The sequence below is a fragment of the Eulemur rufifrons genome, chromosome 24 (genome assembly GCF_041146395.1).
Source record: "Eulemur rufifrons isolate Redbay chromosome 24, OSU_ERuf_1, whole genome shotgun sequence".
In the NCBI taxonomy this organism is placed as follows: domain Eukaryota; kingdom Metazoa; phylum Chordata; class Mammalia; order Primates; family Lemuridae; genus Eulemur; species Eulemur rufifrons.
In genome coordinates this window covers 7,569,200-7,592,074 of record NC_091006.1, presented here as the reverse complement: position 1 = coordinate 7,592,074, position 22,875 = coordinate 7,569,200, and the positions used below count along the sequence as shown (strand labels likewise).

The 22,875-nt window shown below is 53.0% G+C and overlaps 2 protein-coding genes across 4 annotated transcripts; one reads left to right on the top strand and one right to left on the bottom strand.

Annotated features, from left to right (window-relative positions):
* Positions 1-80: 80 nt before the first annotated feature.
* Positions 81-6,113, top strand: ACTMAP (actin maturation protease). Of its 2 annotated transcripts, XM_069457281.1 has the most exons (7): positions 81-1,040; positions 2,733-2,801; positions 3,300-3,424; positions 3,740-3,869; positions 3,961-4,031; positions 4,823-5,082; positions 5,762-6,113. In XM_069457281.1, the coding sequence occupies exons 1-7, from the start codon at positions 733-735 to the stop codon at positions 5,954-5,956; spliced, it is 1,158 nt and encodes a 385-aa protein (XP_069313382.1). In that variant the 5' UTR covers positions 81-732; the 3' UTR covers positions 5,957-6,113. The 2 variants fall into 2 exon arrangements, with proteins under 2 accessions (XP_069313382.1, XP_069313383.1); XM_069457282.1 differs by having other exon boundaries at positions 4,823-5,804.
* A 723-nt stretch (positions 6,114-6,836) lies between these two features.
* On the bottom strand, positions 6,837-22,735 carry ITPKC (inositol-trisphosphate 3-kinase C). 2 transcript variants are annotated; one of them, XM_069456848.1, is made up of 7 exons: positions 21,501-22,735; positions 17,058-17,157; positions 15,598-15,811; positions 13,443-13,647; positions 10,989-11,090; positions 10,270-10,341; positions 6,837-8,333 (listed from the first exon to the last, which is right to left on the bottom strand). In XM_069456848.1, exons 1-7 carry the CDS (start codon positions 22,653-22,655, stop codon positions 8,130-8,132), a joined length of 2,052 nt encoding a protein of 683 aa, XP_069312949.1. In that variant the 5' UTR covers positions 22,656-22,735; the 3' UTR covers positions 6,837-8,129. The 2 variants fall into 2 exon arrangements, with proteins under 2 accessions (XP_069312949.1, XP_069312950.1); XM_069456849.1 differs by lacking the exon at positions 10,270-10,341.
* Between the last annotated feature and the right edge of the window lie 140 nt (positions 22,736-22,875).

Genomic DNA, 22,875 nt, shown 5'->3' with positions numbered 1-22,875 from the left:
GTTGCGAGTGCTACCACGTGACATGGGAAAGGGGCTGTGCGGGGGCCGCCATTTTGCGGGATAGGGAGGCGCGTCTTATTTCGTGACTCCTTTCTCTCTTTTTCAGCGCTTATTGCGGCTCCCTCCGGCCTCGGATCTCAGAGTCTTCTCCAACCAACAGATTTACTGTTTTGTGATTCCAGGACCTTCTCCACAACTAGGCCGTTTTCCCTGCCGGGTGTCATTTTTGACCTCTTGACCTCTGACTCAAAGGTCAGCTCAAAGGTTCCAAACTCGGGCCTGGGATGTGAATTCTCTAATTCTTTAGCCATGGGCCCCTAAGTCTCACCCTTTAGGTCCCTCACTCCAGGTCTTCATATCCGCAGATTGACCCATGAGTTCCCAAATCTGTCCCCAGGTAATGAGTTAATGGCTAATAAGTCCTACTAAATTTCCCTCCGTAAACCTCCCAACACACCCCAACCTGCTCCAGGCTGATACCACAAATGTGGTTCCGGATTTAAGGACCCCACCCTGTTAACTCTCACATCTTACATGACTTGAGTCAGCCCCAATCCCTGCATCCATTGTTTCAAATTTTAGGACGAGTTCTTTTAGACCCACTGGTTGGCCCCCAAATTCTGGAACTCAGCTCTAAAACCTTTAAAATCTCCATCCCTGAGACCAACCCCTTTTGAAGGATCCTTCTCTATCCCATTCTCAACCCCTTCATTTCCTCCTGTAGACCCCAAAATGACTTCTCCATGCTCTCCTCTAAAACCACCAATCCCTCCTCCAAGAACTCCTGCACCCCAAGCCCCCATCATTCCACCTTCTCCCCGTCCTCCAGACTCAGCTTTTCCACCCACTCCCTGGAGTCTCCAGGCCCCTATTCCCCCACCACCTCCACCTCTGCCTCCACCCCCGGCCAAGGGGGCAGCTCCCCCTCATGTCTTCGGCCTGGAGAAGAGCCGGCTCCTGAAGGAGGCTTTGGAGAAGGCTGGCCGAGTCCCCAGGGGCAAAGAAGATGTGAAGAGGCTCCTGAAGCTGCACAAGGACCGGTAGGGTCTACATGCGCCACCCCACCCACCCAGGGGCTCACCCAGTCACCTCTCCCCAGATCACTCAACCCATCTCTTGGAGTTTCTTGTTTTCTCAAGGTCAAAGAGGCTGACTGCTTCAGTCCCCTGCCTGGCCCCCTTCAGGGGTGGTATGCCTCCAGCAATGGGAGCTGTCCTCACAAGTGCCTAGTCTAGTGGGAGAAACAGACCCTCCACCCCACCAGACAGTGACAGCCAAGAGTGGTCAGGACTGTTGTGACAGAGCCCAGTGGGGTATCTGACCAGGCTGAGGGGGCTTTTTGGAGAAGGGAACCCTGAGTGCTGTTGAGCAAGTCAAGCAAGGGATATGTGATGAGAGTAAACAGCCTGTACAGAGGCCTGGAGTGAAATGAGGACATGTTCTATTCAAGGAACTGCAAGTATTTCCTTAACATGAGGAAGTGGCAAAGATGGGGCTGCAAAGGTGGGCGCGAACCAGCTCACACAGGACATGCTGGGCCATGTGAAGGCAGTGGGGCTGTCCTTAGGGTACTGGAGAGCCATGGAAAGGCTTTGCACAGAGATCGAGACTACCTCCAACAGTGGGAAGTGGCAGTCATGAGATGGGAGTCCCCAGGCCCAGAGAGGCTGGAGCACCCAGGGACCCAAGCAGGAGAGGAGAGAAGGGTTCTAGACCCCTGCTGGGGCCATGGGGAAAAGGTTTAATGATTGCCTGGCTGAAGGGAAGAGGGAGCAGTGATGTGCCCAGGCCCACGATGAAACTCCACGCTCTCCAGACACATTTATAATGTGTGCTAAATGCCCCAACCGAGGTAAGGCAAATTTAATGCAAATAAGGGTCACCATTATTACATGCCTAGCCTGTGTCAGGCACTGTTGTGTTTTTAAGTATTAATTTATTGAATTCTTTCAGCAACCCCATGAGGTAGGAGTTATTATCTTATTTTCCCTATGAGAAAACTGAGGTTCATAGAGATGACGTACTTAGCCACAGTGAAAAGAAAAGGAAGAATCTTGAGCTCTGCAAGCAGGGCTCTGAGCTTTTAATTGCAGTTCTGTGGTATCATCTCCTTTCGTCAAGAGGGTGCCCCAAACTGGGAACCAGGAGCTCTGGGTCATCCCCTCGGCCTTGCCTTCTGTCTAGCCTTGGAATAGGAATAAAAGCATGAGCCCTCCGGAGGCCTGGAGGATTGGAATCACCAAAACTGTCTGGGTGGCCTCCCCAGGGTGCAAGATTTATTATCAAGGTGATCTCTGAGGCAGTAAGCATGTTAGTGATACCTGGTTTTACTCAAGGCTGAGCTAAGAGATCTTTACCCTGTTTAACAGCATGAGAAACAAACTTGAGAAAAGATCACAGGTAGAGTTTGGGTATAGTGGTACTCCTTTGAGAAATTTCCCCAAATAAGCTTTTCCGGCTCCCAGTTGTAAAGTCTGCATATCTGTCTTCACCTTTCAGTAACAGAGAAAGAGCAGGGAGCAGGCAGGCGGAAGGATGATTCCCACCGACCAGATGAGGAAACTGAGGCTCAGGGAGAGGAAGTCAGTGACTGAGCCAGGAGCAGCCTTCTGGCCTTAGGACAGCCAGGCCTGTGTTCCCTTCACCATCCGTGCACACCTTGCTCCCAGCCAGAGCTCAAGGGGGACTCTTGGAGCTAGTTCCCTTGTGACCCGATTGTGGCTTTTCTTCAGGTTCCGAAGTGACCTGCAGTGGATCCTCTTCTGTGCTGACCTGCCGTCCCTCATCCAAGAAGGCCCTCAGTATGTTCCCTGATGTGGGACCCCCACCCCGTTGGCAGCCCTTGCTCTACCTTTGCTGGGCTTCCTGAGGACGGACCTGGGAGGACGTGGGGAGTGAGTGCATCCCAGGCAGCCTGGGGAGGAGGGGAGGGAGGGAAAGGGAGAACTTTCCACATCAGAGGCCTGGGTGCAGGCGTGGCCAACAGTTGGAACTAATGAGCAAGAGAAAAGTAAATTCCAGCAAGTGAACAAATGAACTTGGCCCATCTCTCTAACTCCCGTCTGGCACCTACTTCCCGGAAGCCCAGGTGACCTCTCCCCACCTTTCCACCAGCTCTCCATCCCTGGGCTCAGGCCTTGGTAGGCCTTTCCCACGCATGGGAGTCTGGTCTCCCCACCTGGCCTGGGAGAGGGGAGGAGAACTCCCCCAGGGTGGCAAGTCTGTTTCCCTACTCCAGCTTCCAGGGTCGGGGGGGCCCATGACTTAAGGGTTGAGGGACTGGGCCTGTCTGTCCCCAGGTGTGGGCTGGTGGCCTTGTGGATGGCAGGCACTCTCCTGTTGCCCCCCAGCGGCATCCCCCTGGAGAGACTTGTGCAGGTGGCCATGGAGAGAGGCTACACGGCCCAGGGAGAGATGTTCTCCGGTGAGTTGGGTGGGGAAGGGTCTCATGCCAGGTGTTTTGTTAACCCTTCAGTAGGGGGGCCAGAGAGGCCAGGTGGGGTGCTGGCAGGCGAGTGAGGGGTTCCCATTCCAAGCCCTTCTCCCTGCGCAATAGAGCAGAGTGGTTATGAGGTAGACTTGAGCCAGCCTGGGTTCCAAATCTAGCTCTACCACCTCCTCACTGTGACCATGGACAAGCAGCTGACCCTCTTTGTAATGAGATGGTCACAGTGAGGGTTGGAGTCCTTGGCATGGTGTCAGGCACAGAGCAAGCCCTCTGTGTGCTCTCACCCTGCAGTGGCTGACATGGGCAGGCTGGCCCAGGAGGTGCTGGGCTGCCAGACCAAGCTGCTCTGCGGTGGCCTGGGCGGTCCCAACAGAGACCTTGTCCTGCAGCACCTTGTCACCGGACATCCTTTGCTCATCCCGTATCCCAGGGCCCAGGAGGGCGCAGGGCAGGGTTGGCAAAGGGTGGGTCTCAGGGCCATGCCACAGTTTTGGCCTTAACACCAGCACCAGCTACGATGAGGACTTCAACCACGAGCCATGTCAGAGGAAGGGACACAAGGCCCACTGGGCAGTGAGCGCAGGTGGGTCCTTTTTCCTTTGTCCCTGTGCCCCTCACTCTGGGTCTCCCCAGCCAGGCTGTGCACTCAAGCCAGGGACCAGAGCTAAGCCATCCTTGTCCCTGCAGGGTTCTTAGCACAGCACCTGGCAGATAGCAGGTACCTCAGGTGTTTGCACAGACAGAAGGTCAGAGCACAGATGTTAGGATCCGACAGTCTGGCCTCCAGGCCCAGCCCAGCCACTTCCAGGCTCTGTGACTCTGGGCAAGTGTCCTCCATTTGTTTGGTCTCCATTTCCCCATCTGGAAATCAAAAGTGACAATAGTACCCACCTCGCAAGACTGCCTTGTAGACAGAGCATGCAAAACTCTCAGAACAGTGCTCCACATAAGCATTATCGGCATTGTCATCGTCATTCCTCCTGCCTGAAGGAAGCCAGCTTTGTGCATGTCGGGAGGCCTGGATGGAGGCTTTTCTGTATGTCCTTGAGGGCTCCTCTCAGAACCTCTGTTCCTTAGACAGCTGGAGATGACCAGGTGACAGCATGTGCTCCGTCTAATGCTGCCTCTCTGCCTCCCCTGCGCTAACAGGCCAGAGGAGGCAGGACTTAAAATGCCTGAAGCTCTGGAGCCAGATGCCCTGGGTCCGCATCCCAGTCCAGCCACGTGCTCACTGGCTGCTGCTGACTTCTCTGTAACTTGGGAATAAAGGCAGCATCTCCCCCCGCCCCCAGAGGACTAGGACGGGTGGGGTTCAGTGGCCCCAGCACATCGTTGCGGCTCATCACCTGCCACTCACCCCCTTCTGTCCTCCAGGGGTCCTGCTAGGTGTGCAGGCTGTGCCGAGCCTCGGCTACGCTGAGGACCCCGAGTTGCCAGGCCTGTTCCACCCAGTGCCCAGCATGCCCTGCCAGCCACCATCTCTGCCAGAGGAAGGCTCCCCGGGAGCTGTCTACCTTCTTTCCAAGCAGGGCAAGAGTTGGCACTACCAGCTGTGGGACTACAACCAAGTCCGGGATAGCAACCTGCAGCTGACAGACTTCTCGCCCTCACGGGCCACCAATGGTCAGACGTATGTGGTGCCCACTGGCGGGGTGCGGGCTGGCCTCTGTGGCCAGGCCCTGCTGCTGAGACCACGGGACTCCCACCACTAGCCTGGCTCCATCACCATTTGAAGACTGTCCCAGCTTCTCCCTCTTTGCGACAGGCCATAGGTTGGGACCTATGAGGGCCTCCAGCCCAGAGATTGTTCATCAGGGTGGTCCCCGTCCATCCGTTCTCAAGCCTGGGCATCGACTTGACTCCCCAAGCCCATCGCCTCCAGTATTGAGCACCCACTGATCCCTCTCTCCAAGGAGAGACTGACAACTCAGACCCCACGACTTGTCCACCGTCCCCCCGTGTCACATCACCTTCTCACTGGGGACCACCTCTTCTATGCCACGGTCACCTTACCGGACATCTGCAGGAACCTCCTGCCCGGATCCTCTGCTGCTCCCCCAGTTTGCTCCCAGGACAGGGCCTGAGCTTTCCCCACCCCAGTTCACCTCTCCTTAGCCCTGGCTGGTCTTCCACACTCTGCCTGCCGGCATTGCTGGCCTTTCAGTTCCTAGAGTGTGGTGCTCCCACCCCCAGCCTCACCCTCTGCCCTCTGCTAAAGATCACTGTCTAACTCCTCCACCTTGGCTCAGGTACCACTTCCTCAGGGACCCTCAGCCTGTCCAGGCACCCCTCCCCAACCTCGTGTCTTCTCAGATCTTTAAAGCCCATCTGAGAGCAGTTGTGTGGGCTCCTTCCACCTGTGTTAACTCATCTAGATCCTTAAGGAAGGAACTAGATTCCCTACATTTGGCAGATGGCAAGACTGAGGCCTGGGGAAGTGGAGTCACTGGCGTGAGGTCATGTAGCTGGCAAGTGGCAGAGTCAGGATTTTTTTTTTTTTTTTTTTGACAGAGTCTCGCTCTGTTGCCCTGGGTAGAGTGCTGGGGTGTCAGCCTAGCTCACAGCAACCTCAGGCTCCTGGGCTCAAGTGAATCTCCTGCCTCAGCCTCCTGAATAGCTGGGACTACAGACATGTGCCACCATGCCTGGCTAACTTCTTCTATTTTTAGTTGCTCAGCTAATTTTTTTTGTATATATATATATATAAATTTTTTTTTTTAGTAGAGACCGGGTCTCGTACTCCTGAGCTCAAGCAATCTTCCACCTCGGCCTCCCAGAGTGCTAGGATTACAGGTGTGAGCCACCGCGCCCGGCCGAGTCAGGATTTAAACCAGGGAGTTAAGTGTCTAACCATCAGCCAGGCTGTTTCCTGGCTCTCTGAAGTTTGTTATGGTGCTGATGTGTGTGATTATTAGTTTAATGAGTACCTGTCACCTCCACTCTGAAATAGGAGAATAGGTCTGTCTTGATCACTGCTGTGTCCCCAGTGCCCAGCAAAGGATCTCATTTAGGAAAACTACTGTGTAATGTTTCTAACCTATGAATGAGGTAAGGAATAGGCATGTCCCCATCCCAACCCTGGTATTTTGGTGGCACTACTCATCTGATACACTGTCCTGGGAGCCCTGAGGGCAGGGCTTGGAGCTGTCACCACTGTGTCCCCTGCATTGTCCAACATAGAGCCAGGCACGAGCATAGCCACTCAGTGAGTGGTGAATGAATGAACCAGCCGGGCCTGAGCCTGCCACTCTCTGCCAAACTGATCATCATCCCAATACCCCACCCAGCACTAATGCTTGAACTACAGAGTTGAGCCTGTACACTCCAGATGTGAAAGAAAAAGACTCCACCACGCTGACTTTGAGTGTCACGTTTATTGGGTGTCATCATGGGCAGGAGGCACAGCAATGTCCCCCCACCTAACAACTCCCCCACCTAACAGCTACCTCTTGTATAAATAAGTATAAAGACGGTCAGTAGGAAAGGAGTACATCTCCTCGCCATGGAAGACAGTGTTGGCGCTTCAGCTTAGGAAAGAGGTAGCTGCCTGTCCTCCCCACGCCCACCCTTGTGGGCCAGGAAGCCAAAGCTACGAGTGGGACAGAGGAGTGGGACAGATGGGCCGTTGACCACACCTCAGAGTTCTGGAGTCTTTGGTTTGGACCAGGCTGTAAGCCAGGGTCACGGCCAGCAGCCCACGCGGCCACCCTGTGCCTCAGGCCCACGCCTGGCACATGTCACAGGGGCCTGTGATGGGGTGGGGGCCCCCTGAGCAAGGCAGCTCTGAGTCACAGGACACCTGCTCTCCTACCCCTGAGCCTCCTTTCTGCCATGCAGTTTGCTGGGAGGAAGGAGATAGAAAAGCGCAGTGCCGGGGCAGAAGGAGGAAGTCCCGAGGCTAGACCTGTGGTACCAGGAGCGAGGCTGTACTGTCACAGTGCTGGGGTGGTGCTGGGACATGGCTGTGCTGTGGGTCTGCAGGAGGTCAGCAGAGTCCTCCGGAGAGTAGGAGGATCACGGGCCATGGCAGGGCAGAACAACAGTGAACTATGCCCCACCCAGTGGCATCAGCCCTGGGGCATCGGCCAGTCCCACCGTGTCACACCCTCTGCTGCTCAGTCCTTGAATGGCTCCCAGAGGAAGAGTTGGGCTGTCACTCTCCCCAGGTGGACAAGGGGCTCCTGCATTTGTTCACAAACAATGCCTGATCCTCTGGGGCACCAAAGGTGAACCTGACCCAGTCCCTGGCCTCAGGGAACCAGCAAGGAGGCAGATTACAAGTCATTCACATAGCCATGGGTACCGTGTCACCCCTGACCGTGTGAATTCTGAATGTGTCCTCCCAGGGCAGTGTGGTTTGGCTGTGGCCTCCAGCAGCCCCTCAGAAACCTTCCTGGCTGCTCAGGGGACCTGTTCTGGTTCTGCCGTGTCACCGTATAAGCCTCATCATGCCCCCTCTGTGGTCCTTCCAGCCCCTGTATCACGAAGGGACCAGATGCTATCTATCTGGTCACCCAGGGCCTTTCCACATTGGTCTTGTATGGCATATGAGTACGACACAACCTCTCCCATCCTTGGGGGTCAGCTTCCCATTGCCAATCTCAGGCTCCCATAGCATTTCGGGTCTCCTCCAGGTGGACTGGTACCATCTAATAAATAAACCTGGAGATGGCCGAGTGGGTCAGCTCTGGGCCAGACCCTGAAGGAGGCGAATCATGTTGTCCAAGCCCCAGAGGTAGCCGTCCTCACGGTTGCCCTCAGCCCAGGGCAGCCTGTGGCTGAGCGTCTGGTGGCCAGGCAGGGCCACCGTCTTGCCAAAGTCGATCATCCATACCTTGGCCAGGCCAGTGTGGTCGTGCACAAAGAGGAGGGAGCTGCCCACCACCTGCAGGGGGAGAGACCAGAGGAGAGGGGAGGAGCAGTGTGACTGACAGCCAGGCTGCCTGAGTTCAAATCCTGACTGGCCACTCACTGGCTGTGCAGCTTTTGCAGGTGTCTTAACCTCTCTGTGGCTCCGCTTCCTTATATACAGAGTGAGAATAATACAGTAATTCCCCCAATCTGTGGGTTTACTTTCCGCAGCTTCAACTGCCCTTGGTCAACCACAGTCCAAAAATGTGGAATGGAAAATTCCAGAAATAATTCGTAAGTTTTAACACATTGCCACCCTAGAAAAACGTTTTCCCCACTTAGGGCCGTGGTGTTTTACAAAAAACTTCAAAAACAAAACTAACCTTTCTAATTTAATGAAAAATTCATTGTTTTTTTTTTTGTTTTCTGTGCATGACTTAATATGCAACTAAATTGTCAACGTTAACTGTAACAATAAGAACATCAACAAGTAAGATTGTCATGAACCAACTGCAGGGTTTGGCCCGGGGGCCACCCATGATACAACACATACGCTACAGCACGGCAGTGTGAGTTGCCTGCGCACCACACGGCTCCCAAGAGAGACGTGTGAGTTACAAACGCTTCCCAAGGCCCCGGGCTTGAAACTAACGTGAGTTAAATACAACTCACATGGCAATAAATGTGCTAAGCTGTGCAGCATTCTAACTGGCTGCCAGAACTCCATGATCCACACACTCCATGGGTTCCTCGTGGTGCCTCGCACACGGTGAACCCTCAGTGGATGCTGTTTTTGTTTTGTTTTCCCTTCATTTAAGTCCAGGATTGTTGGTCCCTCCCTTTTTCTACGTCAGTTTGCAAATATCGCTGCTCCTAGAAACCCAGATTACTGGGCAGGTGAGCAGGCGCCTGTGAGAAGAGGCAGACACTGCCCAGCTCTCGATGGCTGTTGGCATTTGGCAAGAGCGTTGCCGAGACTCCCACGTTGTCAGAGGAAACTGGAATCCTGATTTGGGTGTGAAGCCTCACATTTTAAATGGTGGCAACTGAGTTTTTAAAATGTTAAGTCACCAGATAGGTGCAGCCAAACACAAGAACAGAAGAGATGGAGTCCCCAGGCCTCCTCTTTGTGACTCCCACATAAAGCCTGAAATGAGTGACAAGGATGACATTTGATAAAACAAACGTGACAGTAACAGCTGTCACATGCTCATGGTTCACTATGGGCCAGGCTTTAACTATTTTGACCCCTTTAACCTTCATGGCGCCCATGAGGCAGATGTTGCTGTTACCCCACCCTATAGGTCGGGAGCCTGAGGCTTCCTAGAATGGCTGCCCAGGTACAGGTGGGCTAGGGAATGGCAGAGCTGGGATTCGAACCCGGGCTGGCCTGACTCCCAGATCCGTGCCCTTTGAGAAAAGTCTACATGTCAGGAAAGGGGCGGGGCTTGAGGGGAAGACAGAGAGCCCAGGGAGAGGAGAGGACGCCACCACCGCACAGATTCTCCTACACAGCCTCGGAGAGATCAGTGTTTCCTAAGAGAGACAGGCTGGGAGCCCCGGGGAAAGGGAAGGGCAAAAGCCACCAATCAAGAAGGTAAATAATAATTATAAATAATTGTACAATAATTGTAAGAGGTTAGAGTTAAACACACTTCTATGCTCCAAATGTCGCTCTATGGTCTCACACCTCAGCAGCCCTATGAGTAAGGTACTAACTAATGTTCCTCCCCATGTTCAAGAGGAGGAAACTGAGGCACAAGAGGGTAAGCCAGCCTTCGTTCCTGGGCCCCGTGGGCTTGAGTCCATGCTCCCAATTATCACAGCCCCTGAAATTCCCTTTCCTGGATCCCAAAATACGAGGCCTCCCTTTTATAGCTTTGGCCTGTAACGCTGTCAACAGCCTCCCCTCCGTGCCCCCCAGGGCCCTGAAACCCCCCACATACACCCCTGATGTCCAGGGCTCACACCTCGTGGGTCTTGAAGAAGGGGGAGTTCTCCAGAGCATCGCGAAGTTCTTCCAGGCGTGCCACATACTTTCTCTGTGCGAGAGAGGGAGGGGGCCTCAGTTAGCATGGACACTGCGTGGGCCCTTGTCCACTTTGAGCTCTGGCCTCATCCCATGCCCCCAAAGGAGTGGGCAGACTCCAGCCAGGATGGGATCAGGGAGCCATCCTGGGGAGAATCGGGGCAAGGCGCGTGAAGGGTTGGATTTACCCAGGAGGTACAGACAGTGGATTACATGAATACCCAATCCCACGGACAGGTGGAGTCTGTCTCCCTCTCCCTTTAATCCAGGCTTGGTTGTATGACCTGCTCTGGCCAAAGGAATGTGGGAGAAATGGCAGTGACCATTCTGAGCCCGGCCATCAAGATGCCTTGCATTTTCACTTGCTCTCTTGGTCCCCTGTTTCCATGTGAGAACGAGCCCAGGCTAGGTAGCTGGACCATGAGAGATGTGTGCCCAGGTCATGAGCCAAGATGTCGAGCCAACCGGCAGACACATGAGAGAAGCCACCCCGGACCAGCCGGCCTTGGCCGAGCCACCAGCTGACCACAGATTGTGTGAGCAAAGCCAGGCAGTATTAGCCAAGCCGCACCCACAGCAAAAGACCATTGACTCGGGGGCAACCATAAATGGTGACTGTCTTAAGCTGCTACATGTTGGGACATGGGGTATCCCACTCACCAGGATGCCACGGTCCCCATCCACAAAGTCCTCCAACACCTTTGTCACTTGTTCTAGTGCCTGCGTCTTCTTGAAGTTGGTGTTGCAGGTCCCATCAGCTTTCTGTGGGGCAAGGGGTGAAGGGGCAGTGTCATGCCTTTTCCTTCCCACTCCCAATGTCCAGCAACCTCAGGCACCTCCCAGGGCCACCCGCCTGCCTCCACGCTTGCTTGCTGTTCAGAGGAAACCACCCCACCTGCCCAGTCCAGCTCAACCCAGCCCCGAGTCACGCTCCTGAGCAACCAGCCTTCCAAGTTCTTCCTACCTTGAACCTCCAGGTCGAGCCAGTCTAGCAAAGTGGACTTTGGAAAGGCAGGGATCTGGCTTTGAGCAGTGACTCGGCTACTTTCTAGCTGGGCAGTCTTAAGCAAGTCACTTCACCTGCCTCAGCCTCAGTTTCCTCATCTGGAAAATGGGGATTGTGTTGCTATCTACTTCCTAAGGCTGGTGGAAGGATTAGGAGACCGGGTGTGTAGGATGCAGAGCATGGTGCCTGGCACACAGTCAGCGAGCACTCAGGAAATGAGAGGAATGTTATTTTTCATGTTTGAGAGAAGCCACCTAAGTCATTTGGCCACACTGTGCCAGGTGCTACACAGGTATTGGTAACATGGAGGTAACAGGACAGACACAGCCTGACGATGTCTGAGGGAGGCAGATATCGAATAAGATTGTCACGAAGGAAGGCGTGAATAACGAAGGGGAACAGGGGGCTAAGAGCAGGCAAAAAGGAAGCCCTGATATAGGAGGATGGAAATCGGGGAGGGCTTCCCTGAGGAAGCAAAATTTGAAAGGCAAGAGGAAAATGAGAGTTGACCAGAGGAACATCAGAGGGAATGTGGCAGAGGGCCCAGCATGTGCAGAAGCCCTGTGGCAGGAAAACGCAGGCCCACTTCCAGGAAGTGAAAGTGCTTCACTGTGCCTGCAGGTAGACAGGAAGGAAGAGGAGTGAGAGCCGAGGCTCGACCCTGGAGGGCCCTCTAGGCCATGACACTTCTCAGGGTGCTAGGGAGCCATGGAAGGGTTTTAAACAGGAGAATGTCATAGTCGATTTGCAACTTAGAAAGATGGCTCAGGCGAGGCCACGGGGAAACAGCACCCTCATGCATTGCTGGTGGGATGTGCAACAAGTTTTGTCACCTCCAGAAAATTACCAGTGCATTTCATCTTTGACCCAGTAGTCCTGCCTCTGGAAATCTAGGCCGCAGCTGAACCCGCACACTTGCTAAATGTCTTATGTACAAAGTGATTCACTGAGGCATTGTGATGGCAAAAAAATGGAAACAACCCAGGTGTCAATCTATCAGGGACCGTGGCATCTCCACAAAGAGAGGAGTAAACAGCTGTAAACAAAAAAAGGAAAGAGGAGACTCTCTATGGAATGATCTGGAAAACTCTCCAGGATATTACTGTTATGTGAAAAAAGCAAAGTCCCAGTGTGTAATATTGAGGAAAATTTAGGTTACGCAATTGCATTTATTTGTATTTTCAGGAAGAAATACAAGAAATGGATAAAGTGGTTCCCTGCAAGCCGGCAAGAGGGTGGAGAGATGGAATGGGAAGGAAAGTCGCAGAGTTGGGAGAGAAATTTCTCCCTGTATACCTTTTTTTTTTTTTTTTGAGACAGAGTCTCACTCTGTTGGCCGGGCTAGAGTGCCGTGGCGTCAGCCTAGCTCACAGCAACCTCAAAGTCCTGGGCTCAAGCGATCCTCCTGCCTCAGCCTCTCGAGCAGCTGGGACCACAGGCATGTGCCACCATGCCAGGCTAATTTTTTCCATATATATTTTCAGTTGTCCATATAATTTCTTTTCTATTTTTAGTAGAGACGGGGTCTCGCTCTTTCTCAGGCTGGTCTCAAACTCCTGAGCTCAAACAATCCGCCTGCCTCAGCCTCCCAGAGTGCTAGGATTACAGGCGTAAGCCACCACGCCAGACTCCTGTATACCTTTTGATAATAATATTTTGATTTCTGAACTGTGGGACTGGCTATTCAAAAAGTTATATTTAACTTACAACAACAACAAAAAGAATGCAAGAAGGAAAAAAAGAAACCTCCATAGCTGGGGGAAAAGGATCCCTCCAGCTCTTGTGTTGAGGGGAGACCAGGTCCTGGGAGCCCTGAGGAGCTGGGGCAGGAGAAGACAGGGCTGGACTGGGACATGGCCACAGGCAGGGAGAGGAGAAGATGGAATCGGGAGATGCTCGGGCAGAAGGAAAAGCAAAACTTGGGCTCTGACGAACATGGGAAAGACAGAGAAGTGGGACCTCCCTAGCCCTGGCCTTTCCATGCTCTGCAGTCTCCTGTGCTCTCTCCAGATCTTGCTGCTTTCCAGTCTCCCCTGATGCCCACGTCCCCGAGAAGCCTCAGATCCAGTTCTGGGCCCTCGCAAGGCTGGCCGGCTCCCAGCCCTCACCTTGATGCCCTCGATCCGGAAGCCCAGGGTGGAGGTCGAGCTCATGGTTTCCCTCCACTGCATGTAGCGGGGCTTGGTGACCGCACCCTGGGCGTGCTCCTCGGGGGTGGGAGCCCCGGGGTCCACAGCCACCATCTTCTCATACATGTCCTTCCGGGGCCGGGGCCGTTCTCTCGCCTTCACCAGCTCCTCCTCCAGGTAGGTCCTGAGCACACAGAGGACGTGACAAAGGAAACTATGAATGACACAGCCGGAGGGCTTATGCTTCCCGACGTCCAGACATACCATAAAGCTACCGTGCAGCACAAGAGTGGACAAATAGATGGACGCAATACCACAGAGTCCACAGACAGACACAGGTGGATGTCCACCCAGCTACAGCAAGGAAGGTGCTGCACTTTAGTGGGGAAGGGGAAGTCTTTTCAATAAATGGTGCTGGGTCAATAGGACATCCATATGGGAAAACACAGACCCCTGTCCCTACCTCATGCCACACATAAAGATTAATTCTAGATGGATGTCGGGTCTAAGCATGAAAGGTGTAACAGTAAAGCTTGTAGAAGGGAACACAGGAGAATATCTTCATGATCTTGGAGCAGACAAGATTTCTTAAGCATAAACCCACTAACGATAATGAAAAAATTGACAAACTGGACTAAATTAAAAATACTTCTGGCAGGGCGCGGTGGCTCACGCCTGTAATCCTAGCACTCTGGGAGGCCGAGGTGGGCAGATGGTTTGAGCTCAGGAGTTCGAGACCAGCCTGAGCAAGAGCGAGACCCCGTCTCTACTGAAAATAGAAAGAAATTATATGGACAGCTAAAAATATATATAGAAAAATTAGCCGGGCATTGTGGTGCATGCCTGTAGTCCCAGCTACTCGGGAGGCTGAGGCAGGAGGATCCCTTGAGCTCAGGAGTTTGAGGTTGCTGTGAGCTGGGCTGACGCCACGGCACTCACTCTAGCCTGGGCAACACAGTGAGACTCTGTCTCAAAAAAAAAAAAAAAAAAAAACAGAAAAATACTTCTGTTTATCAAAAGGAACCATTGGGCAGGCATGGTAGCTCACGCCTGTAATCCTAGCACTCTTGGAGGCTAAGGCAGGAGGATCAGTCAAGGTCAGGAGATCAAGACCAGCCTGAACAAGAGTGAGACCGTGTCTCTACTAAAAATAGAAAGAAATTAGCTGGACAACTAAAATATATAGAAAAAATTAGCTGGGCATGGTGGTGCATGCCTGTAGTCCCAGCTACTCGGGAGGCTGAGGCAGAAGGATTGCCTGAGCCCAGGAGTTTGAGGTTGCTGTGAGCTAGCCTGACGCCATGGCACTCTAGCCCAGGCAACAGAGCAAGACTCTGTCTCAAAAGAAAAAAATAGGAACTGTTAAAAGAGTGGAATGAAGGCTGGGCGCAGTGGCTCACGCCTGTAATCCTAGAACTTTGGGAGGCCAAGGCGGGAGGATCGCTTGAGGTCAGGAGTTCGAGACCAGCCTGAACAAGAGTGAGACCCTGTCTCTACCAAAAATAGAAAAATTAGCTGGGCATGGTGGCATACTCCTGTAGTCCTAACTACTCGGGAGGCAGGAAGATCGCTTGAGCCCAGGAGTTTGAGGTTGCAGTCAGCTACAATGATGCCACTGCACTCTAGCCTGGGCAACAGAGCAAGAACCCGTCTCAAAAAAAAAAAAAAAAAAAGAGTGGAATGGGAGAGTTGGAGGACAATATATACATACGTTTGTGTGTGTGTGTGTGTGTGTGTGTGTATCCAACAAAGGACTTATATCTAGAATATGTAAAGAATTACAGATTAAAAAGAAAAAGCCCAACAGAAAAATGGACAAAAGATTCAAACAGGCCCTTTTTAACAGAGAATTTCCAATGGCCAATCAACATATGGAAAGATGCTCAATTTCTCTGGTCATCTGAGAAACAGAAATTAAAATCACAGTGAGATACCACTACAAACCCACCAGAATGGTTTAAACTAATAAAACAGACAATACCACATACTAGTGAGAATATGGAACAACTGGAACTCTCATACACCACTGGTGGGAGTGTACTCTGGTATGACTTTGAAAATTGACTTTAGACTATTTTCAGAAATACCCACCCCCTGCCCTTCATCCCTGCCTCATGGCTGCCCCCGACCCAACCTGCTGCCCATTTTGCAGTCCATAATGGAGGGGCCCTCGAAGTCTGCCAGGAGATCTTCCATCTGGTTGAAGGTCTGGCCATCCCGCTGCACCACACCATAGTAGGCTGGCACAAAAGGCCGCAAGGGGTCTTCCATCAGCTGTTCCAGGCTGCGCTGCTCACACTGACAGAAACGTTTCAGAATCCGACCATCCTCACCCGCCTGGAAGTTCCCTATGGGCAGCAGGATCAACGAGACAGTCAGAAACTGGACCAGAAGGAGAATCGTCCCCATCTCCCTGTATGCATCAGACCAGTCCCTCCCTGCCACTCTCAAAATTATGGCCAGGGGTGGTGAGGAAAGGACCTCTTCCTGTGCTCTGCTGCTTAAACAAAGCCCTGTTCATAGCACAGGGTTTTATAATTTTGGATTGTGAGCTCATGATCACCTGTGAGAATTGTGTGAGATCTGAGTCGAGAGCATGACTCTCCAGAGAGGATCTGCATTTGCTTCTGCCTTAAGTCCCCAGCTGCTAACAACCACAGTCTGTTTAAGTGGATTTATAAATCTCAACATTTCCTGGACCATGTGGATAATTAGTGTAGGTTTAGAATTCCAATTTCTTATTGTGGCAGACTGTATTCTCAGAGTATATTTTCCAAAGATGTCTACAAATGTATCTCCTGTCCCACAAGCTCTTTTAGAATTTTCCCACCGAGAAGTAGAGTTTAATTTCTCTGTCCTTGAATTCGGGAGGGCTTATAGCAGAAGTGACACTGTGTGACATCAAAGTCTAGGTCATAAAAGACAATAAAGCTTGTGCTTTGTTGGCAGAGACACTTGCCTTTGCAATCCTGAGCTGCCATGTATGAAATCTGATTACTCTACGGCCACCATACTGCAAGGAAGCCCAAGCAACTACATGGAGAAGCCAGTAGTATGCTAGGCATTGCACTACTATGTCCTGGAGACATTTGCTATCTCCTGGGGAAAAACCATTATAGCTCCTGTTTATTGAGGGCCTATTTTGCTCTGGACACAGGGAGAGGACAGGGAATGATAATTTCCATTTATAAGGGGCCAGTGTCTCAGTTTCAATATACATTTTGATTTTAACTCTTTAGTTAACCTTGCAAGGGAGGTAAGATTATCTCCATATTAACAGATGGAGCAGTTGAGACCCACTAAGAGCAAGTAACTTGCCCAGAGTCACCATGAATAAAGAGCAGAATTAGGATTTGAACCTAGGTCTGTCTGTCTCCAGAGTTGAAGCTCCCCCCTCCACCAGAATAAGAGGGAATAGCCCTCTGCCCTGAAATATGAACGGCCAGGCCTAGACACTGCCCATCACAGCCCTTTAAGGTAGGGTCTGTCACCAAACCCCACCTTACAGGTGGAGAAACTAAACTACAGAGAGCAGCCCTTTTCCTAGCCCAGGTTTCTCTGCCCAGTCCTGCCCACCATGAGCCCCGCTCTCACCGGCATGTCCAGAAAGCTGGACCCAAGGGTAGTGTTTTCGGAAGGAGACCACGAAGGGCGAATACTTCAGAACTGTCTTCAGCTTCTTCCATGGTTTGCTCTGTGTGGGGCAGAGCAGGGTGGGGTCAGAGCCAAGGCCAGGGAGGGAAGGTGCTGGGGGTGCTGCGATGAGAGGGAATGAAGGTGGAACTGGAGTCTTTCCAGGGCAGGGGGCGTCCTGGGATCACTGTTCCCAAGCTTGTTGGGGTGAGTGAGCCCCACTCAGTTCAGCAATCATGAGAGCCCCTAAAGGCCTCAGCAAAGGTAGGGGAAGGTCTCTGTCTTTTCTCTCCCTCTCTTTCTCTGTCATCACTTCCTTGGCATCTGTGTCTCTCTGGCTTCCCCTTATGAGTAAGGATAGGCCAGGTTTGGTTGTGGTAACACCCCCCAAATCTTCCCCTGCACATACACACTCCCCAAACTTGGGAGCCCCATCTCTGCCCCTAACTCAGGTCAGACCTTCTGGGGAAAATGATGGATGGAGGCTGACCACAGAGAGGGACACAAACAGAGACAGATGACAAAGTGACAACAAAGGCAGGAACAGAGACAGAGACTGTGGCAGTCATGAGAGCTGTTCGGCACATGGCTCCAACTCTTCCACCTTCCAGAGGTGGGGAGTGTGAGGAGAAACAGAAGCTCCTGCGGCTGGCCCTGCATGAAGACAGCCTGGAGCAGAGCCCCTCACCCGCCACTGACCTATGGCCAACATGTAGTGGGAGCCAAAATAATCCTTTTTGTTGTGAGTCACTAGATCTGGAGGCTGTTTGTTACTACAGCAAATCCTGGCCTACCCTAACTAATACAGAGATAGGCATAGAGTTGCTAATAAAGAAAGAAAGAGAGACATAGATAAAAAGTAATGACAAAACAAGAAGATGAATAGGAGCAGAGAAAGAGAGAGAGAGAGAGAGAGAGAGAGCAAGCAACAGAATACCAGAGAAGCAAACAGAAAACAGAGATTTATGTCTATGGCCATACCACCCTGAACGCGCCCGATCTTGTCTGATCTCGGAAGCTAAGCAGGGTCAGGCCTGGTTAGCACTTGGATGGGAGAACACAGAGATTTAGTTGCCCCATGCTGACTCAACCAAGAGCTTCTTAAGACATGGCTAGTGTCTGATTCATGAACACACAGACACACACATGAATACTCTGTGTGCGCGTATTGGGAGTATTGGGAGTACTGGGAGTATTGGGAGAGTGGGTCACCTCCGGAGAAAGAAGCTGTGTGGCTCAACCCCTCCCACCCCAGGGTCAAGGGCATGTTCTTCTCTCCTACCCCCTCAGAGCCCAGCTACCTAGCAGACATCTCACTGACACTGGGAAGGTTAACAGGGAGTCAGAGTATTAGAATTCAGGATTCAGGAAGCGCTAGTCTGTCCCTGCTACGGCTGCTAGACATGGGGAAGAGGTGATTAATAAAAGTTCCTGTTTACTAACCACCTGGAACATTCCAGGCACAATCACAAAGACTCAATGTGCCATAACCTACTTAATCCTAAAACCACAATCCCAGGAAAATTGTTGTCTCCATGTTACAGAGGAGGAAACGGGTTCAGAGAGGTGAACCCACTTGCTTAACATCACACAGCACAGTGCTGGGGTTCTAGCTCTGGTCTGATCCCACTGCCTTGGGGCTTACCCACTATACAAGCTCATGAGGGCAAGGACTGGGGCTGTCATGGTCACAACTGTGTCCCCAGAACATGGTCTGGCACACACAATAAGAGCTCCAAAAATGTTTCCTGGATTGAAGGAAGTTAATTGAGACTGTTTTTTTGTTTTTTTTTTTTAACCATAAATAGATTTGTTTTCTCTCTCTCTCTCTCTCCCCTTTATATTAGATCCAATGGTTAATCTGGGCTTTCTCAGATGGTTTCATGATGGTCTCAGCTCACAGCCCTCTCCTCCAGGAAGCCCTCTCTGATACCCCAGGTCTGACCAGTCGCCTCTCTGAGTTCCACAACCTCCTGGGGTTCCCTTGTCACAGCCCTGACCACTCCGAGCTGTCACTGGCCGAGCCCTGACCACTCAGGGCTCCCCCACTGGCCTAGGAGCCCCATTAGTGTCTTGGTCACTGCTGTGTCCCCAGCAAAGCCGACATGGCACCAGATAAATAGTAGGGGCCCAGGGACTGATTGATGTCTGATTAGAACAGGATGATGAGAGAGAAGGAAGGAAGGAAGGAAGGAAGGAAGGAGGAAGGATGGAAGGAGGGGAAAGGAAGAAGGGAAATGGAGCCTTTAAGGTGAAGTGGGATTTCGGAATTAAGGGTGGAGGAAGCAAGGGTATTCCAGGCAGTGGGAACAGCTTGAGCAACATGTGGCGGCAGGACAGCAGCAGGGTATTCAAGGAACAGCATGTACTCAGGCTCGGTTACAGCAGAGGGGTCACGCGGAGAGAAGGAAGCCAAACCCGGGAAGAGGCCTGAAGGCGGGAAGCTCTGAAAGCAGCACAGACTCCTGGTCGCTCCTGGGGAGGCCCTGGGCAGCCATGGAAGGCACCAGAGCGGGGAAAGTATGTGATCAGAGCTGCGCCACTGAGGATGACTGGAGCTAGGGAGGCCTGGGAGGGAGGCAAGGTAGGGACAGATCCATCCACCACAGGGTGAAAAGGATGGGTTTGTAACTCAGCCAGAACCGAGTTAGAATCCTTGCTCTGACTTCACTTGGCCACCCCAAGTGACCTCACCCCTCTATGCCTCAGTTTCCTCATCTGTATGATGGAGATACTAATAATCCCAATCTCATAGTGCTGTTGTAAGGATTCAAAGAATTAACACTTTTAAAGCATTTAGAATAGTGCCCAGCGTACAGTAAGGGTTTGAATCTCTGTTCTGTGTCTTCCAAGGTATGTGACCTTGGACAAGTGACTTGACCTCTCTGTGCTTCAGTCTTCTCATCTGTAAAAGAGGATAATAATAATATCTACCTTGGCCAGGCACAGTGGCTTATGCCTGTAATCCCATCACTTTGGGAGGCCGAGGCAAGAGGATCGCTTAAGGCCAGGAGTTGGAGGCAACATAGTGAGACCCCATCTCTCCAAAAACTTTAAAAAGTAGCAGGGCGTGCTGGCACACACCTGTAGTCCCAGCTACTCAGGAGGCTGAGGCAGGAGGATCACTTGAGCCCAAGAGTTGGAGGCTGCAGTGAGCTATGATCACACCACTGCACTCCAGCCTGGGCAACAGAGCAAGATCCTATCTCTAAAAGAAATAAAAATAAATTTAAAAAATAGTATCTACCTCACAGGACTGCTGTGAGGAGTAAATGAGTCAATAAGAGCAAAGCTGGACGTGAGTGTGTGCTAGCTGTTGTTGTTATTATTATTCACCCACTTCCAGCTCAGCCGTTCTGAGATGCCAAGGAGGTGACAGAGCAGGCAGAGAGAGAAGCAATGGTAGAAGGCCCTGGAGGGTCAGCTCCTTTGCACAGGCACAGGCCCGTCAAGGCAGGTCTGTCTCACAGCTGTGGCCACATGTGTGAACACATCCCTAAGGCAGGCATGTGGGGTGAGGGTGAGGGAACAGAACAGTCTCAGCCTCCTGCCAGGGGCCCCAGGACAATAGAAGGACGCCGCAGGCAAGCTAGCAAACTGACGGATTCCGCTCCCAGGCCCACGTGAGGTCTCTGGTTTCACACCTGCCTCTGCTCTGACCCTCCCTCCCTGAACCTGCCCTGCCAGCCCTCCTGATTCACCAGAGGAGAACCGCACCCAAGCGGGGGCTGAGGGTGGACAATGTAAACAAGAGTCTGCAGGAGGCCCTTTGGGGACCTGGGGGGCAGAGGGGAGACCAGGCGGACCCCTGGCTAGGCTGAGGATCCTTCAGTGTTTTGGGTTCAAACAGCGCTTTGAGAATCTGATGAAAGCTGGGGGCTCACTTCATTCCCTAAAAAAACGTACAAATGGGCTAAAGGGTGGTGAAGGTTCATGACCCTTTAAGGCAGCCACAGGCCCCAGACTAAGAAATTTGGGGTAGAAAGTGCACCTTTCCTGTCTCCTTAGTCCAGTGGTCCTCAGATTCTGGGGTCATAGACTCTCCAGGAGATTCAAAGGAAGTCATAGACCCTAGCTACAAGAATATGTGGGTACACACACTCTCACTCAGCTGTACAATTTCAGAGGTTCCTGGGCCCCATGAAGTCGGTCGGTGGCCCTCCATTATAGACCCCAGGACTGGAGGCAGAGGCGGAAGGAGAAAGGAGGGAATTAGGAGGGGGTGCCTGGAGTGGGTTAGTAACCCAGCTGTCGGAGGAAGGGGGTCAGTGGATGGAAGAGGTGCCTGGAGATGACATTGCTGGTGGGTAACTCACAGGACACTGGTAGACAACTTCTCAAGCAGAGGCAGGGGGATAAGGGGCTTGGGGGGTGTGGCTCAAGGGCAGGATGGGTCCCACTCACCCCAGACCTGTCCTCAGGATCGCTGGCACCTTCGCCCCCGGCCACCACATCATCCTCAGACTCGTCGAAAGAGGAGGCAGAGGAGAAGCCACCACTGCCTCCCTCGACCCTGGAGGGGGGTCCCACTGGCTGGGCCTCAGGTTCAGGAGTCTCAGGGGTGATGATGAGGCGGGGCACGGGGCACAAGGGGCTACACTTCAGGTGAGAGGGCAGATGAGTCAACAACTCCTCAGGTTCTGGTTCCTCTAATTGGCCATTGTCAGGCTCTCCCAAAAGGCAGTCTGTCCCAGGCGCTGTCTGGGGACCATCAGTGCCAGGCTGTGTCCAGGAGCCATCAGTATCTTGTTGTATTGGGAAACTATTTGTGTCAGGCTGCTTCCTGGCTACTTCAGTATCCTGTTGTGTCTTGGAGCCATCAGTGTGTGCCTCAGTCCAGGGACTTTCAGGATCCTGTTGTGTCCTGGAGCCATCAGTGTACAATTCTTTCCAGGAGCCATGAACACTTGGCTCTGTTGAGGGACAGGCTCCCTCTGGGTGAGTCCGGAGGTTGGACCTGCTCTGGCGGGTCCAGAGGTTATCGACCCAGGGCTTGACCCATTCTGGATGAGTCTGTGACCCATGTGTTTCTGGCTCTGTCCACGGCCCATCAACTCCTGGCTGTGTCCAGAGGCTGGCCCTCTCTAGCTGAGACTGGAGGTCTGACCTGTGCGGCTCAGTCCAAAAGCCATCTGCCCCAGTCTCCGTCCAGCGACTGGTCGTCTCCAACTGTGACCAGCTCCTTTCTGGATGTATCTGGAGGTTGGACCTGTCTGGCTCCGTCTTTTGACTGGGCCTCTCCGTTTCTGCTCCGAGGCCAGCTGCTCCAGGCTCAGTCTGTCCGTCTGTCCAGAATTCTGTCTGTGGACCATCTGTCCACGGCTCAGGCCCGAGGCCGGCCTTCTCGGGCTCGGTGTGGAGGCTGGACCCCGCGGTCCGGGCCCAGGGCCCGCCCCACTCCGACCGCCCCACCGGGCCCCCTGCGCCGGGCCCAGGTCGCTGCTGTCCCGGCTGCCGCCGCCGCCCTCCTCGCGGCGCCTCCAACCCCATGCGGGCTGCCGCGGGCAGCGCCCGGGCCTCCGCCTCACTCAGGCTCCCCCGGCACGGGCAGCGCCTCATGCCCGCTCCTTCGGTTCAGGCTTCGGCCGACCCGGTCCCTCCTACCCCTTTAAATCCTGCGAGGGGTGTGGCTGGCCAGCCCCGACTCTCGGGTTCCGGCCAGCGGAGCCCCAGCCGGCCCCGCCAGGCAAGGGTTAACCGATACTCTCCACCTCCCCGGGATAGCCCCGAAGCCCCGCCCCACAGGACGTGACGTAACGGGGCGGGGCAGGACCGGTCC